This window comes from Chiloscyllium punctatum, chromosome 25 (assembly GCF_047496795.1).
Source record: "Chiloscyllium punctatum isolate Juve2018m chromosome 25, sChiPun1.3, whole genome shotgun sequence".
In the NCBI taxonomy this organism is placed as follows: Eukaryota; Metazoa; Chordata; class Chondrichthyes; order Orectolobiformes; family Hemiscylliidae; genus Chiloscyllium; species Chiloscyllium punctatum.
In genome coordinates, this window is record NC_092763.1 from 64,723,762 (window position 1) to 64,740,939 (window position 17,178).

Consider the following 17,178-nt stretch of genomic DNA (forward strand, 5'->3'; position numbering starts at 1 on the left):
AAGCACTACCGCAGTTAGGCGGTAGTGTGGGGATTAAAAAAAAATAAACAGGAGTCCCCCTTCACTGTTTTGATCGCACAGCATTGCCCTTTGATGTGAAGGGCAGTGCTTGTCACTGGCCACTCGGGTGTTTTCCCCATTTTTAGAAGAAAAAAATAAATAGGAGCTGTGGGTTAAATAAAAAAAAAATTTAAAAAGTTGTCTCTGGAAAAGGAGCATGCGGTCTCCACCAACACCCTGTTCAGGGAGTGCATTATTTCCCCCTCCAATTCTATTTTGATTTAGTCCCTGCCCTCCCCCTCACTGTTTGATCACACAGCATTGCCCTCTTGTGAAGGGCACTGCTTGTCACTGGCCACCCAGGTGTTTTCCTTTCTTCCTGGTGGTAGAAATTGAATAAAGATTCGTACACCTTGTGTCTCTCACTGTGTCTCACACATGCACACATACAACATGGGTGCTGGGGAAAGAATAAGCACTACTGCAGTTAGGTGGCAGTGTAAACAAAAAAAGGGGAGTGTCAGACATCCTGTTCACTCTGAGAGCTGTCTCTGAGGGAGCTGGATCAGTGTCAAGGACTCTTCACGTGTAAATTAAGGGTGGGTTGGTGACTGAATACTGTCTCTGTGGAATTATTTCACCATGTTGACAGTTTAAACTTGGTAATTTACAAGCTTGAGCTATTATACTCCTAATAGATGTATGAAGCCATATATAAAGTACTAAAATCATGATCTAATATTAGTTCTTTGAACGTAAATTGTCCTGTAACAACTCTCAAAGTCTGATTAATGTCAAGTTTCTGCGACAACCAAAAATGATCAAGACAGAAGCAGTAATTGCCGGAAAAGTTTGTTACAGAAAAGTATCAAACATTACTGTCATCCAGTACCTTATCTTAAAATCTGCTGAACTGCTAATAGAAGGATCCTTGGGCCTTCTGCTCATTTCATTCAGTTAATGAAAGCGAGATCTAATCATTGTTAACCATAATAAAGCAAATTGTATCAAGCAAAAATAAATTGCTAATAACGTTTCAATATTTGGAAGAACTTTTGAAAAGTTTTCTGTCAGCAGTTTAATAGTATGAGAATGCCATTAGTAATATTTTGTAACAGGAATTTTCTTAAATTAATGTATATCCCAGTATCAATTATTCTAAGAATGGTAGTTATAAATAATCCATCCAAATACCTCAAGAAGGCATTGCCCAGTACACTGTTTCTATCACAATAACTCCATGAAATAATTTGATCTGTTTGTGAAGTGTGGTTACAAAGTGTGGTTTTTGTTTTTCTTCATCACCATAGACTCCTAAGCTCTGCTTATATCTATCTACAGCTTGCACTATTCCACCTCTGTCATACGTTGATAATTGATAAGACTCACCTTGTGTTTTTTCTTTTAAAAAAAACGAGGGAAAAAAAAAATAAACAGGGGTGTCACCCGGTACGAAGGAGGGAGGGCAGGTCTGAAGACCTCCTCGTGAGTCTGCTCCTGGGCCTGGCCAAACTGGTCACAAACAGGTCCAGGCAGCGGGCCGTAGAGGGGGTCGTTAGGGCTGACTGCCTGCCCCTCTTCTGTGGTTACGTTAGAGCCCGGGTGTCTCTGGAAAAGCACGCAGTGTCCACCAACACCCTGGAGTTGTTCAGGGAGAGGTAGGCGCCGCAGGGAGTGGAGTGCATTATTTCCCCCTCCAACTCCATTTTGATTTAATCCCTGCCCTCCCCTTCGCTGTTTGATCACACAGCATTGCCCTTTGATGTGAAGGGCACTGCTTGTCACTGGCCACTCGGGTGTTTCCTTTCTTCCTGGTGGTGGAAACTGAATAAAAATTTGTGCACCTTGTGTCTTTCACTGTGTCTCACACCTGCACACACAGCATGGGTGCTGGGGAAAAAATAAGCACTACCGCAGTTAGGCGGTAGTGTGGGAGAAAAAGAAAATAAACAAAAATAAACAGGGGTGTCAGAGGTTCTATTCATTTAGAGAGCTGGCTCGGAGGAGGCTGGACGAGAGAGAGAGTGTGTGTGTGTGTGTGTGTGTGTGTGTGTGTGTGTGTGTGTGTAAATAAAGGGTGACTTGGTAATGGGAATCCAGACTATGTGGAGTTACTTCAAAATCTAGCACATTATCTTATTCTAAGAACTCATTCTAATGTTACACGTGCAAAAAAGTTGTTTTAAAGCATTCAAATGAGGTTTTTGAGGAAGTAACTAAGAAGATTGATGAGGGCAGAGTGGTAGATGTTGTTTACTTGGAATTTAGTAAAACCTTTGAAAGGGTTCCACGTGGTACATTAATTAGTAAAGTCAGATCACATAGAATTGAGGGAGAGCTTGCCACTGGACACAAAACTGGCTTGACGGCAGGAGACAGAGTGGTGGTGGAATGTTGTTTTACAGATTGGAGACGTGTTAACGGCGGTGTTCCAGAGGGATTGGTGTGAGGTTCACTTTTGTTTGTCATGTATACAAATGATTTACAACAGAATATAGAAGGCATGGTTAGTAAGTTTGTGGATGACACCAAGATTGGTGGAATGGTGGACAAGGTTGCAAAGGGCTCTTGATCAACTGGGTCAATGGGCTGAGGAGTGGCAAATGGAGTTTAATTTGAATAAATACAAATAAATGAATTTTGGTAAAACAAACACAGGCCATACTTATACAATTAAAAGTAAGGCCCTGAGCAGTATTGTAGAACAGAGAGACCTAGGGGTTCAGGTACATAATTCTTTGAAGTTTGTATCACATATAGACAGGGTGGTTAAGAAGGCATTTAACACACTTGCCTTCATTGCTCATACCTTTGAGTATAGGAGATGGAATATCACGTTGAGGTGGTGAGGCTGTTCTAGAGTACTGTTTCCAGTTCTGGTCACCCTGCTTTAGGAAGGATACTATTAAACTGGAGAAGGTTCAGAAACGGTTTACCAGAATGTCGCTGGGAATGAAGGATTTGAGTTATAAGGAGAGTCTGGATAGATTGGGACTTTTTTTAAAATGGAGCATTAGAGGTTGAGAGGTGTATAAAATCATATGTATCGATAAGGTGAATAGCAAGGTTTTTTCCCGAGGATGGAGGATTTCAAGGCTAAGGTGAGAGGAGCAAGATTTTAAAAAGATATGAGGAACTTTTTTTTTACACAGACACTGTAAATTGTGTACGGAATGAACTTTCAGAGGAAGTGGTGAATGCAGGTACAGGTAGAACTTTTAAAAGACATTTGGATAAGTACATGAATAAGAAGTGTTTGGAGGACATGAGCCAAGCACAGGCAGGTGGGAGTAGTTTAGTTTGAGATTATAGTGAGCATGGAGTGGTTGGACCAAGGGGTCTGTTTCCGTGCTGTAGGCCTCTATCACTGTTTGTGCTGGTAAGGATCCATACTGGAATGTAGGAGAGAACAACATGGCGACATTGTCTATGCAGACACTTCTGCATTTGAGTTGCTGGGAAGCATGTCCCCGTTGAATACGTTTTCAGAAGCTAACAACATCCTGTCAGTGCCAGGCTCTTCTTTCTCTTGCCTCTTGCGAATTCGGTTGTGGATTATAGGGATAAAGAACAAGACTGATCCCCCAATAATTGGCGGAATTCCAGCTAAGTAAAAGGCCATTCGATAGTTGTGAAAGTGATCATAGAGAATTCCTGCATGGAGTAAAAAGACCAGAAGTTAGGTGTGTTAGTATTAAACTCCCACTATCAAAGCTGCAGCTTAAATTTAATAGCCATTACTTGACCTGGAAATATATAACTTTGACAATACTTTAGTCAAGCAATGTCTTTAATCCTTGAGCGGAAGGAACTTGTAGAGAACTAAATTAATATTAATATGAATTTCCCATTTCTCTGCATAGTGCTGAATTGGATGTAAACAGACTGACTGATTTTCAAGTTAATGCAAACTTCAGAAAATGCATCTGTCGAGTTCTAAAGATTTTCCAAAAAGCATGATCATATTCATGCAAGACAAACAGCTTTTTGCATGGACTAATTTGGTCAATAATCTCAGCTCAATCTAAAATGACTTGAAACAGTCTAGCCACACATTGTTTATAATAGTATACAACATTATAATCCCATGTAAAAGGTGAAACAGCCTCAAAGGAAACATAAGTCTTCTGGAAATAGAGTTTGTGGGGAGTGGCTCATGTGATTCACCTAGCAAGCCCCACCAGGGAAGTTCCCAGACCATATTCTGGGTTCCCACTGCTTACAGTTACATGAGTATTAAAACTATACAGCACTGGGCACTCCCTCCCACAATTTAGGTTGTTTTTGCCCATAAGATGAATTCTAAATTAAACTAAAGGACTTTGCAGGGAGGCTAGTTCTTTCAACAAAGGCAAGGAGGATGCATGGGACATTCTGTCCATTCCTCTATAGACCCAACATTAGTTAGTAAATGTTCAGGCAGGGTTGGAATTTTAAGTGCATCAGACGCCGAAATGTTCAGTCTGCCCGGATTCATACACAAAGTACAACACCTCGTCTATCGAGTAGGTCCCAGTGTTCGTTTCCACAAAACCGTTCCCATGGCCTTTGCTGTTCCTCCATTTTAACTAACTATGTAATTTTCAAGAAGAATCTGGAGGTTTGAGTGTGAGTTCTGTTTTCCATAGCACACTGGGAACAGAGTCTGACCACCACTCCAGCTTGGAGTGTGTGTATATTTATAACAGCTCTGGACATTCAATTAGGAATTCTTGGCAGTGGTGAAAAATGGACAATAGGAAATTGGCAATTTGTTTAATTGTGAAAATAATCTCCTGAAGCAATTCATTTGCTGAAGTGACAAGATTATACGCAGAATTATTTTAAATCACCCTCCAGAGCAAGTGGGACTTGGACCCAAATTTCCTGGCCTGGACGTTGACATATTACTGCTGGGCCATAAAAGCTCCTAAAAGCATTTTTTATATAAAACTGGAACTTTACAGCGAGACCTCTGGAATAGAACGGACCTTGAACACAACCCTTCCAGTCCAGAGGTAGGAACACTACTACTCCACAACAGTACCCTCCTTTCCCATTCAAACTTTAGTATTTCAGCTGAGAGAGGTTGACGAGCAGTTATTGATAAAGTGCTCATAGTGAATCTCATGATAGTGGCTCCACAAAGGTAAGGGAGGAGAAGGATTTCTCCACTTAAAGGCAATTTGTACAGTTCTGTTTTAACAATACTGATGAATAATTATTTTTTCCATTGCAAAGCCTGTTTGCTAATCCCCATTCTGGTTTAGCAAGACTTGTACCTCATTTCTTTAGTTAAGTCAGGTATAAGGCAGCACGGTGGCACAGTGGTTAGTACTGCTGCCTCACAGTGCCAGAGACTCGGGTTCAACTCCCGCCTCAGGCAACTGACTGTGTGGAGTTTGCACGTTCTCCCCGTGTCTGCGTGGGTTTTCTCCGGTTTCCTCCCACAGTCCAAAGATGTGTAGGTCAGGTGAATTGGCCATGCTAAATTGCCCGTAGTGTTAGGTAAGGGGTAAATGTAGGGGTAGGGGTGGGTTGCGCTTCGGCGGGTCGGCGTGGACTTGTTGGGCCAAAGGGCCTGTTTCCACACTGTAATGTAATCTAATCTAAAGTAGGTCTTAAATGATGAAACTCTGACAGTTTAGGTTCAGCCATCGTTATCTGTTTATTTCCAACCATGCAACAGAATGACATTGGATCCACTTTCTGCCTGCCTCATTTCTACTGATTTTACTGTGCACTTTGGAAGGGATCCAACTCCAGTGTACCCAACTAGTGCCCCAGATTCTGCCCCTCTCTGAAAATGCTACACTTTTGTCACAACCATGGAATTTCCAGCCCCAGAAAGCTGAACAATTGTTAATCTGATTCAAGGAAGACAGTTCCTTACGAAGTTGTAAAATAAAACAAAGAATTGTGGATGATGGAAATCTGGAATAAAAACAGAAATAGCTGGAGAAATTTAGCGGGTCTGGCAGTATCTGCAGAAAGATTAATTATGAGGAAGGGTCACTGGACCAGAAAAGTTAACTCTGCTTTCTCTCCACAGATTCTCAAGCAATTTTTGCCTTGGTTCCTTACAGATTTGTCCATATCAGTATTCAACTGTAAATTAAGTTGCAATTTAAAAATAATCCAGTTGCAGAACTTTGAAATATAATTGTTTCAATCATTCTTTAAATAAGATGCAATTGGCACTTAACATAAATCAAAGTTTACAAAAATCATTTCACATATATTTTGGTTACATGGATCTCTGAACATCTGGCTGCTTACAGGGTTCAGGGTTTATTGGTGTTTTTCTTGGAGCAGGTTCACTTTTGGTTGCAAGGCTGGAGTGTTGCGTGAAAGGGTCTTCCTCACCATGCCTCTCCAGAATTTCAATTATTCTTAAATTTAGTAAACTTTTCAATAGCAAATAGAATGTGTGTTTGAGCAATTTGCACTGTTTAGATTACTTACAGTGTGGAAACAGGCCCTTCGGCCCAACAAGTCCACACCGCCCCGCCGAAGCGTAACCCACCCATACCCCTACATCTACATCTACCCCTTACCTAACACTACGGGCAATTTAGCATGGCCAATTCACCTGACCTGCACATCTTTGGACTGTGGGAGGAAACCGGAGCACCCGGAGGAAACCCACGCAGACACAGGGAGAACGTGCAAACTCCACACAGTCAGTCGCCTGAGGCGGGAATTGAACCCGGGTCTCCGGCGCTGCGAGGCAGCAGTGCTAACCACTGTGCCACCGTGCCGCCCACTGTCTCTGTTGTAAAATTATAAACGTGTTCTTCACCTACATTTTTACAATGAATATCAAATGCATAGCATCTCCCCTGCCAGAATACCTTTAATTAAAGATTTACCAACTGATTTGTGAATTAATAATAACTGTGTGAACAAATGGGGAATAGTGCTCTGGAATCTGCGCGAATAAGATGAAGGATCCCACCTCAAATTTAACCAAAGTTTTCCTTTTCAGAAGGTGACTGGCACTTTCTGATTCTATTTATGATGTAATCTGGTTTAATGGTTAATAATGTGAACAAGCAATGTGCAAAACACTCAAGTGGTTTCAAACATTGCTCTGGTCCTTTGCCACTGATTTGTATCAATTGTGGAATAGGTTGCTTTTCAAACAGAATCTGGGAATTCTATCACATATGCCTGGGAGTTACTGGATTAAATAAACAATATCCAAAGATATTATTTAAAGTTTTTAAAAAATGTGGATTAAGAACTTCAAACATATACTAGTAAATGTTAACATACTGTTTTTCTAATCCAACTGCATCTCAATTTCCCATGATTTTTAATCTCTAACCAGTAATAAACATTAAACAAATGTCATTCGTATTTGTCACTAACCTGCAATGGGTGGTCCTGCAGTCATGGGAATAGCCATAAGTCCCAGAAGGAAGCCAATGGCTTGTGATGCATCTTGAGGTCCAACAAGCTCAAAGGCAATAGGTGCCATAATGGTGATGAAACAGCCATCACAGAATCCCAGGAAAATACAGACAATAAGTACATGTTCAAAACCTTTGCACAGTGGTATCATCATGGACATAATCCCCAATATCCAAAAGGATGCCACCTACAAGTTGGAACACAATAGCATTAATCTCCTTGCTGAGAAAGCAAATAGTGTAGTGCGGGTGGATTCAAGTTTGTAAGGCAAGAGAGTGGGTTAACTAATGGGCCTATTTTTGGAAGACCCAGGGAGGGCAAAAGAGAGAAGGAAGTGAGGGAAGGTTTGAGTGTTGAGAATGAATAGGGAAAGGCTCACTTTCCAATGGGCAAGAAAGAGGTCAGTGTAGGGTTAACCTGTATATATGTAAATACACTGAGTATCATGTACAAAATTAGGGAACTGGAAGCAGAAATTACTCTGGGGGAATGTGACATAGTAGCGTTGATAGAAACATGGCTGAAGCCAGAGCAGGACTAGATACTTAACATGCTGAAAAAGTGTTGCTGGAAAAGCGCAGCAGGTCAGGCAGCATCCAAGGAGCAGGAGAATCGACGTTTCGGGCATGAGCCCTTCTTCAGGAAGGGCTGCGCTTTTCCAGCAACACATTTTCAGCTCTGATCTCCAGCATCTGGAGTCCTCACTTTCTCCTAGATACTTAACATGCCAGGCTATAAGGCTTTTAATGAAAACAGGGTGGGTAAAAAGGGAGGAGGTGGAGCAGTCTTGGTCAAAGGTAACTTCACTGTCCTTGAACGAGATGCAGTTCCTGAATTAGAGTCTATATAGTTAAAAGTGGAGAAACAGGAAGAGTGTGGTGACCTTGTCGCATATTTATTACAGACCTCCAAATACTGGGGAGGAAGTAGAAAATTCTACTTAGAGAAACCTACGCCCTCTAGTTTTGGAAAACCCCACCCTGGGGAAAAGTCCTTATCCATTTACCCTATCCATGCCTGACATGGTTTTATAAACCTCTATAAGCTCACCACTCAGCCTCCAACGCTTCAAGGAAAATAGCCCCATCTCTAGGTAGATTATGGAAATCTGCAGGACAAGTAGGGTTGTGATAATTGGGGTGATTTCAATTACACTTGGGTAGACTGGGAAAAAGGTAAAGTGCAGGGCACAGAAGGGGAGAAATTCCTGCAATGTGTGCAGAAAAACTTTCTGGATCCTACCAGGGAAGGAGTTATGCTCAATCTGGTCTCAGAAAATGAAGCAGGCCGAGTGGAGAACGTCAAAGTGGGGAGTATTTGGGAAATAGCAATCATAACATAATAAGATTTCATAATAAATTAGAAAAGGAGAGAAAAGAAATCAGTCAATGATTAAGATGTCAGACTGGAAAAGGGCAGATTTTTAGAAGCCCAGAAGTTGAAATGGAGCAGGTTGATAGGAAACATATTTTGGTGAATAAAACAGTGGATGAAAAATGGGTGAATATCAAAAGAGAGATGAATGCATGCATACACATGAGAAATAAATACAAATTATCCAAAGCTGAAGTGCCCTGGATGACTCAGGATATCATAAGAAAATAAGGAAGAGAAAGGAGGTATATGACGCCCACTGGAATAATAATACAATAGAAATCAGGAAGAGTATCTCAAATACAGGAGACAGGCTAAGGCTGGAATAAGGAAGGTTAAGAGGAAGCATGAGGAAAGGATGTAGGCTGCGCTAAAACAAACAGTAAGATGTTCTTCAAGCATATTACCAGTAAAACATTACCGAAAGATAGAGAGAGGCCCATAAGGAACAAGCAGGGTTACGGTGTTAATTGAAGCAAAGGGTAGGGCAGAAGTACTAAATGAATACTTTGCTTCTCAGAACAAAGAACAAATAACAGTGCAGCACAAGAATAGGCCCTTTGGCCCACCAAGCCTGCACTGGCACATGATGCTTTTCTAAACTACAAACCTTTTGCCTCTGTGCTGTCCATATCCTTCTAATCCCTGCCTATTCATATCCCTGTTAAGATGTCTCTTAAACGTTGCTATTGTATCTGCCTCCACCACCTACTCTGACAATGCATTCCGGTCACTCCATATTAAAAAAAACTTGCTTCTTACATCTCCTTTAAACTTTCCCTCTTTTATCTTAAACCTATGTGCCTTAGTAACTAACATTTCTACCCTGGGAAAAAGTCTCTGATTATCCATACTATCCATGCCCATCATTATTTTGTAAACGTCTATCTGCTCAGCCTCTGATGGTCAAGTGAAAACAAACCAAGTTTGGCCAATCTCTCCTCACAGCTAATACCCTCCAAACCAGGCAACATCCTGGTAAACCATTTCTGCACCGTCTCCAAAGCCTCCACGTGCTTCTGCAGGTGTGACAACTGGAACTCCACACAATATTCCAAATGTGGCTCAACATGACTTGCCAATGTTTATATTCTATGCCTGACTAATGAAAGCAAACATGCCATATGCCTTCCTAACCACCTTACCCACATGTGTTGCCACTTTCAAGGAACTGTGGATCTGTACTCCTACATTTTTCCACATGCTATCCCTAAATCTTCTCCAATAATTTCCCTACCACTGATGTATTGATGGTACTTAGGGTTCTGCCTTTATTGTATGGTTCCTTCCTGCATTAGACCTTCCAAAAGGCATCTCCTCTCATTTGTCTGCATTATATTCTATCTGCCATTTTTCCATCAAAATTTCCAGACTATCAATATCCTGCTGCATCCTCTGGAATCCTCCTCACTATCTACAGCTTCCCCAATCTTTGTGTTGTTCACAAATTTACTAAGTAGATCACCTACATTCTCTTCCAAATCATTAATATCTATTACAAACAACAAGAGTCCCAGTACTGATCCCTGTAGAACACCACTGGTCACGGATCTCCAGTCAGAAAAACACTCTTCCATCACAACGTTCTGTCTTCTAATACTAAGCCAGTTCTTTATCCATCTTACCAGCTCACCACGGATCATATGTGACTTCACCTTCTGTATCAGCTTGCCATAAGGGACTTTGTCAGAGGCCTTGCTAAAGTCTATATAGACAACATCCAACCCCTACCCTCATCTATCACTTCCTCAAAAAACTCAACTGTTGTGAGACACAACCTCCCTGCACAAAGCTAAGCTGCCTTACAATAAGTTCACATTTTTCCACATGCTGTCCTTAAATATTCTCCAATAATTTCCCTATCACTGATGTAAGGCTCACGGGCCTGTAGTTTTCCTGATTATCCTTTCTTAAACAAAGAACAACACCAGCTTTTCTCCAGTCCTCTGGGACCTCCCCTTTGACTAAAGAGAATATAAAGATTCCATACAATGCCCCAGCAATTTCCTCCCTTGCCTCCCCCATTATTCTAGGATACTTCCCATCAGGTCCTGGGTATCTACATTAACGTTTTTCAAAATACCCAACACCCTTCCTTTTCTTTATTGACATGTCTTAGAATATCAACATAGCCCTCTCTAGACTCACCATCCACCATGTTCTTCTCCTGTGTGAATTCTGATACAATTCTAGCTCCACGCATAAATTCCCTCCTTTATCCTTGAGTGGACCTACCCTTGTCCTGGTTATCCTTGCTCCTTATGATCGGATAAAATGTCTTGGGATTTTCCTTAATCCTGTCTGCCAAGGAAGTCCCTTTCAGCCCTAACTCCTTGTTTAAGTTCTTCCCTTTGTTAAGTTCTATTTTATTTATATTCTTTGGGGGCTCTGTCTGACTTCAATTTCCTAAACTTCGTGTATGCCTTCTCCTTTTTGACTAAGCTCACAATTTCTCTTGTCATCCAAGATTCCCTCATCTTGTCACCCTTGGCCTTTGTTTTGACTGGAATATGCCAGACCTGAGTTCTAGTCAACTGGCCTTTAAATGATTCCCACATGCCAGATGTGGACTTACCCTCAAACTGCCACCCCCTCCACCCCTCCCTCCCCCCACTTTCTATATTCCCCAGTGCCTACCTGATATTGTCTTAGTTTGCCTTCCCTCAGTTTAGTATTTTCACCCAAGGACTGCTCTTATCCTCGAGGAGAAAGTGAGGACTGCAGATGCTGGAGATCAGAGCTGAAAATGTGTTGCTGGAAAAGCGCAGCAGGTCAGGCAGCATCCAAGGAGCAGGAGAATCGACGTTTCGGGCATAAGCCCTTCTTCAGGAATTTTCAGCTCTGCTCTTATCCTTATCTGTCAGCAACATCGATTCTCCTGTTCCTTGGATGCTGCCTGACCTGCTGCGCTTTTCCAGCAACACATTTTCAGCTCTGCTCTTATCCTTATCTGTCAGCAACTTAAAATTTATAGACTTATGGTCACTGTTTCCAAAATGCTCCTGTACTGAAACTTTGATCACCTGACCAGGCTCATTCCCCCACTACCTGGTCTAGTATGACCCCTTCCCTGGTTGGGCTATATACATACGTTTCAAGAAACCCTTTACATGCACCTAATAAATCCCACCCCCATCCCTGGCACGAAGGTGGTCTCAGTCAACACAGAGGAAGTTAAAATCTCCTACCACAACAATCCCATTGTTTCCACATTTTTCCATATCTGGTATCACTGAATAAGCCTTCCAAGGTGTACAGTTGTGACATTCTCCCTAATCAGTATACTATTTCCTCCACCTTTCACAAATCTCTATATTTCACCTGAAACATGTAAATCACACAATGTTAAACTGCCAGTTTTGACCCTCTCTCTACAGCATCTCTATAAAAGCTCTGTACTCCTCACATGAAAACAAATACACTTCAGCCCACCAGTCCTGCTGTGTTCAATAATCTCTCCGTGTCTCTTCTTCCTCTTAGCCCCTTACTCCTCCTTGGTCATCTCACTTGCTGATCTGTCTTTTGTCTTTACCATACTATTCCCTGAAACAACATTCAGCCACCAGACTCACCACACTGGCTTTAAAGCTCTAACGTTGATTTAGATTCCGGAAGGAGTTTGTGTTAAATCGATAACTGAATCTAGTCTTGCTTGAATGAGTCTAATGATTGGCTGTTAAGTTGTTTTTAAAATCACTAAACCATTGAAAACTGGAACTATGCATATTCAGACACTTCCCTAATGCTTAGGTCACAGTGTTATATTCTGTTTGTTCTGAATACACAAAGAACAAAGAAAATTTACAGCCCAGGAACAGGCCCTACGGCCCTCCAAGCCTGAGCCGATCCAAATGTACTGTCTAAACCTGTCGGTCAATTCCTAAGCATCTGTATCCCTCTGCTCCCCACCTACTCATGTATCTGTCCAGATGCACCTTAAATGAATCTACCATGCCTGCCTCTACCACCTCTGATGGCAACGCGTTCCAAACACCCACCACCCTCTGTGTGAGGTACTTGCCGCGTGTATCCCCCTTAAACTTTCCACCTCTCACCTTGAAAGCATGACCTCTCGTTATTGAATCCTTCACCCTGGGAAAAAGCTTGTCTCTATCCACCCTGTCTACACCCTTCATAATTTTGTAAACCTCAATCAGGATCCCCCCTCAATCTCCTTTTTTCTAGTGAAAACAAACCTAACCGACTCAACCTCTCTTCATAGCTAATCAAATCCAATGCAATGAAGGGTCAGTGTACTCCAAGCCAGCACAACAACAATTCAGCTATGAAGAGATACTAGAGAGACTGGAGGTTTTTTCAAAAATATACTTTATTCATAACAGGAAATCTTTATGTAAATGAAGAGTTAATGAAGCCTTTCAGGCTGGAACTGTTTTCCTTAGAGCAGAGAGAGCTGATTGGTTGAAAGTAGACTCGCAGTTAGATAGGATAGTGAAGATAGTGTTTGGTATGCTTTCAGTGCATTGCTGGTCAGTGAATTGAGTATAGGAGTTGGCAGCTACGCAGGAATTGGTGAGGCCACTTTTGGAATATTGCATGCAATTCTGGCCTCCTTCCTATCGAAAGGATGTTGTGAAACTTGAAGGGGTTCAGAAAAGATTTACAAGGATTTTGCCAGAGTTGGAGGATTTGAACTTTTCCTGAAGCATCAGAGGTTGAGGGGTGACCTTATAGAAGTTTATAAAATCATGAAGGGCATGGATAGGGTAAATAGACAAGGTTTTTTTCCCCTGGGGTGGGGAGTCAACAGGCATAGGGTCATTTAGGGTGAGAGGGGAAAGATTTAAAAGGAACCTAAGGGCCAACTTTTTCACACGGCATGTATGGAATGAGCTGCCAGAGGAACTGGCAGAGGTTGGCATAATTACAACATTTAAAAGGCATCTGGATAGGTATATGAATAGGAAAGGTTTAGAGGGATATGGGCCAAGTGCTGGTAAATGGGACTAGATTAGGTTGGGATATGTTGTTAGCATGGATGTGTTGGACCCAAGGGTGTGTTTCTGTGCTATACACCTCTATGGTGAGGGGAGACATTAACAGTGGCATAGATAAGGTACAAAGGGAGAACATTTCCCCTCAATATAAGGCTGAACAACCAGGGAAAGTAATTTTAAGTTAAGGAGCAGGAGGTTCAGAGGAATTTGAGGAAAGATTAGATTAGATTAGATTAGATTACTTACAGTGTGGAAACAGGCCCTTCGGCCCAACAAGTCCACACTGCCCCGCCGAAGCGTAACCCACCCATACCCCTACATCTACATTTACCCCTTACCTAACACTATGGGCAATTTAGCATGACCAATTCACCTGACCTGCACATCTTTGGACTGTGGGAGGAAACCGGAGCACCCGGAGGAAACCCACGCAGACACAGGGAGAACGTGCAAACTCCACACAGTCAGTCGCCTGAGGCGGGAATTGAACCCGGGTCTCAGGCGCTGTGAGGCAACAGTGCTAACCACTGTGCCACCGTGCTGCCCACTGCCACCGTGCCGCCCACATGACACCAAAATTGGAGGTGTAGTGTACAGCGAAGAGGGTTACCTCAGATTACAACAGGATCTTGACCAGATGGGCCAATGGGCTGACAAGTGGCAGATGGTGTTTAATTCAGACAAATGCGAGATGCCGCATTTTGGGAAAGCAAATCTTAGCAGGACGTATACATTTAATGGTAAGGTCCTAGGGAGTGTTGATGAACAAAGAGACCTTGGAGTGCAGGTTCATAGCTCCTTGAAAGTGGAGTCACAGGTAGATAAGATAGTGAAGAAGGCATTTGGTATGCTTTCCTTTATTGGTCAGAGTGTTGAGTACAGGAATTGAGAGGTCATGTTGCTGCTGTACAGGGCATTGGTTAGGCCACAGTTGGAATATTGCGTGCAATTCTGGTCTCCTTTCTTTCGGAAAGATGTTGTGAAACTTGAAAGGGTTCAGAAAAGATTTACAAGGATGTTGCCAGGGTTGGAGGATTTGAGCTACAGGGAGAGGCTGAACAGGCTGGGGCTGTTTTCCCTGGGGCAGAGGCTGAGGGTTGACCTTGTAGAGGTTTATAAAATTATGAGGGACATAGATAGGGTAAATAGACAAAGTCTTTTCCCTGGGGTTGGGGAGTCCAGAACTAGAGGGCATAGGTTTAGGGTGAGAGGGGAAAGATATAAAAGAGACCTATGGACAACTTTTTCACACAGAGGGTGGTACGTGTATGGAATGAGCTGCCAGAGGAAGTGGTGGAAGCTGGTACAATTGCAACATTTAAAAGGCATTTGGATGGGTATCTGAATAGGAAGGGTTTGGAGGGATATGGGCCGGGTGCTGGGAGGTGGGACTAGATTGGGTTGGGATATCTGGTTGGCATGGACGGGTTGGACCGAAGGGTCTGTTTCCATGCTGTACATCTCTATTAATCTATGACTATGATCTGGAGGAGGCCAGAATTGCACACAATATTCCAAAAATGGCCTAACCAAGGTCCTGTACAGTTTCAGCATTACCTCCCAACTCCTATACTCAAAGCTTGGTAGAGACAGGACCCTTAACATATGTGAGAAGTATTTAGATGGACACTTGAAATGCCATAGCAGATCAAGTGCTGGAAAATGAAACAACAACAGATAGATGCTTGAAGACTGGTGCAGCATGATGGGCCAAAGAGCCTCTATTCACATTGTGATGGGACAACAATTTCTTCCTCTTCACTGAGTAACTGTCCTGTTTTAGTCTTGGGGAGGTGTAACCCTATTGCACTTTTGACCTGAGTCACTTAACAGACAGTTGCTGATGTGCCTTCAACTTGGGCCGGTTTAATAAAAAGGAAAACACTTTTGTGCCATTCCATAAATACATAATTAATTCATTTAATTACCAACAGGGGAGTGTGGACAGCACCCTAAGGATGGACATTGGAAAAAGATACAACTTCAGAATAAAACACCAAACTCAACCTTCTCCCCAAAAATGGAGCTTTTGGCTTACATTGATTTACCTGCAGGAAGATCTTCTTAGGTCCAGGGATACAGTCACCAATCTTCCCAAAGGTCAGACGTCCGATACCTGATGAGGCTCCAATGCAGACTAGCAGGATCCAATTTCTATCAGTTTCACTGAACTCCTTTTCCACAAAATTCACCTGCGGCCAAATCATGTGCTGAATGTTAGAATGGATATGACAAGATACTACGGGGCATCTGAAAAACGGAGTGACCATTTTTGTCAGGAAGATAAAACCAATGTGGGTGTTCCCTCAACCTCCTGCCTCAAACTTACAAAATTATTTTAATGGCTGTTTCCACCAAACTGGAAAAAATGTGGAAGATTTTTAAAAGTACACAGAATTCCCCAATTTACCTATCTTTTAGATCCAGCTTGATGGAAAGCACCAACGAGGTTTCTCCACTTAACAAGAATTACTATTTATTACAATTTACTATTTGTACTAATTTACAGCAATTCACAAATTGCTATTTATAAATGGCTAATGTAAACAATTATCAACCATCAGCCTATAACTCTACTAGTTAAATCTCTAATTTTTTATGGACCTCCCTGTGTAAACACACAAAAAAAATGGGATTATTTATGGAGGGAAAACTGGGAAAGCAATTAAGTGGTTCCTGTTCACAAGATCTGATGAGATCTTTCCTTGGGCTAATCAGAAAACTGATTCTTAGTCTTCCTTCTCCAGAAGCTGTCACTGGTTTGGTGGTTGACTCAAATTTATAAAATCTATCTGGCTTATTAGTTAAAAGTCGCAGCTTACAGCAATTGCTGAAGGTAAAATAAACTGGCTTTCTTCAAACTCAAAATTAGCTTTTACTGCAGACAGCAGACAGAGCTCCTGAGCTGGTGGAGACCTGAAGGTTTCTCCCTATTTGGCGGCACGACGGCTCAGTGGTTAGCACTGCTGCCTCACAGCACCAGGATCCCAGGTTTGATTCTGGCCTCGGGTGACTGTGTGGAGTTTGCACATTCTCCCTGTGTCTGCGTGGGTTTCCTCCCACAGTCCAAAGATGTGCGCATTAGGTGAATTGGCTATGTTAAATTGCCCACAGTGTTAGGTGCAATAGTCAGAGGGAAGTGGGTACTCTTTGGAGGGTCGGTGTGGACTTGTTGGGCTGAAGGGCCTGTTTCCACACTGTAGGCAATCTAATCTTGTTCACATCCACAGGCTGTTCAGCAACCTCAAAACCAATCACATTTTTGTTCACAGGCCTTTGTTATTGATAGCTGGTCACAAGTCCATAGACCAACTAGCTACTTGTTGCTTGCTGAATCTCCATTTGTTCACACCCTTGGTTCCAGAGTATCTGCACTTTTTCCTATTGCTGCTTGAACTGGCAGCTGTGTAAATAATCCTTACAATGACTGTTGGGTTACTTGTATTCAAAA

At 42.2% G+C, this 17,178-nt stretch overlaps 1 protein-coding gene across 1 annotated transcript in view; it reads right to left on the bottom strand.

The window, feature by feature from the left end:
* Positions 1 to 1,042: 1,042 nt before the first annotated feature.
* Positions 1,043 to 17,178, bottom strand: part of slc16a2 (solute carrier family 16 member 2) — a 99,285-nt gene continuing 83,149 nt past the window's right edge. Inside the window, exons 4-6 of the mRNA XM_072595435.1 lie at positions 15,776 to 15,919; positions 7,354 to 7,582; positions 1,043 to 3,654 (exon numbers count right to left, since the gene is read on the bottom strand). Coding sequence (XP_072451536.1) covers positions 3,428 to 3,654; positions 7,354 to 7,582; positions 15,776 to 15,919 — 600 coding nt within the window. The 3' untranslated portion in view covers positions 1,043 to 3,427. The remainder of the gene's footprint in view (positions 3,655 to 7,353; positions 7,583 to 15,775; positions 15,920 to 17,178) is intronic.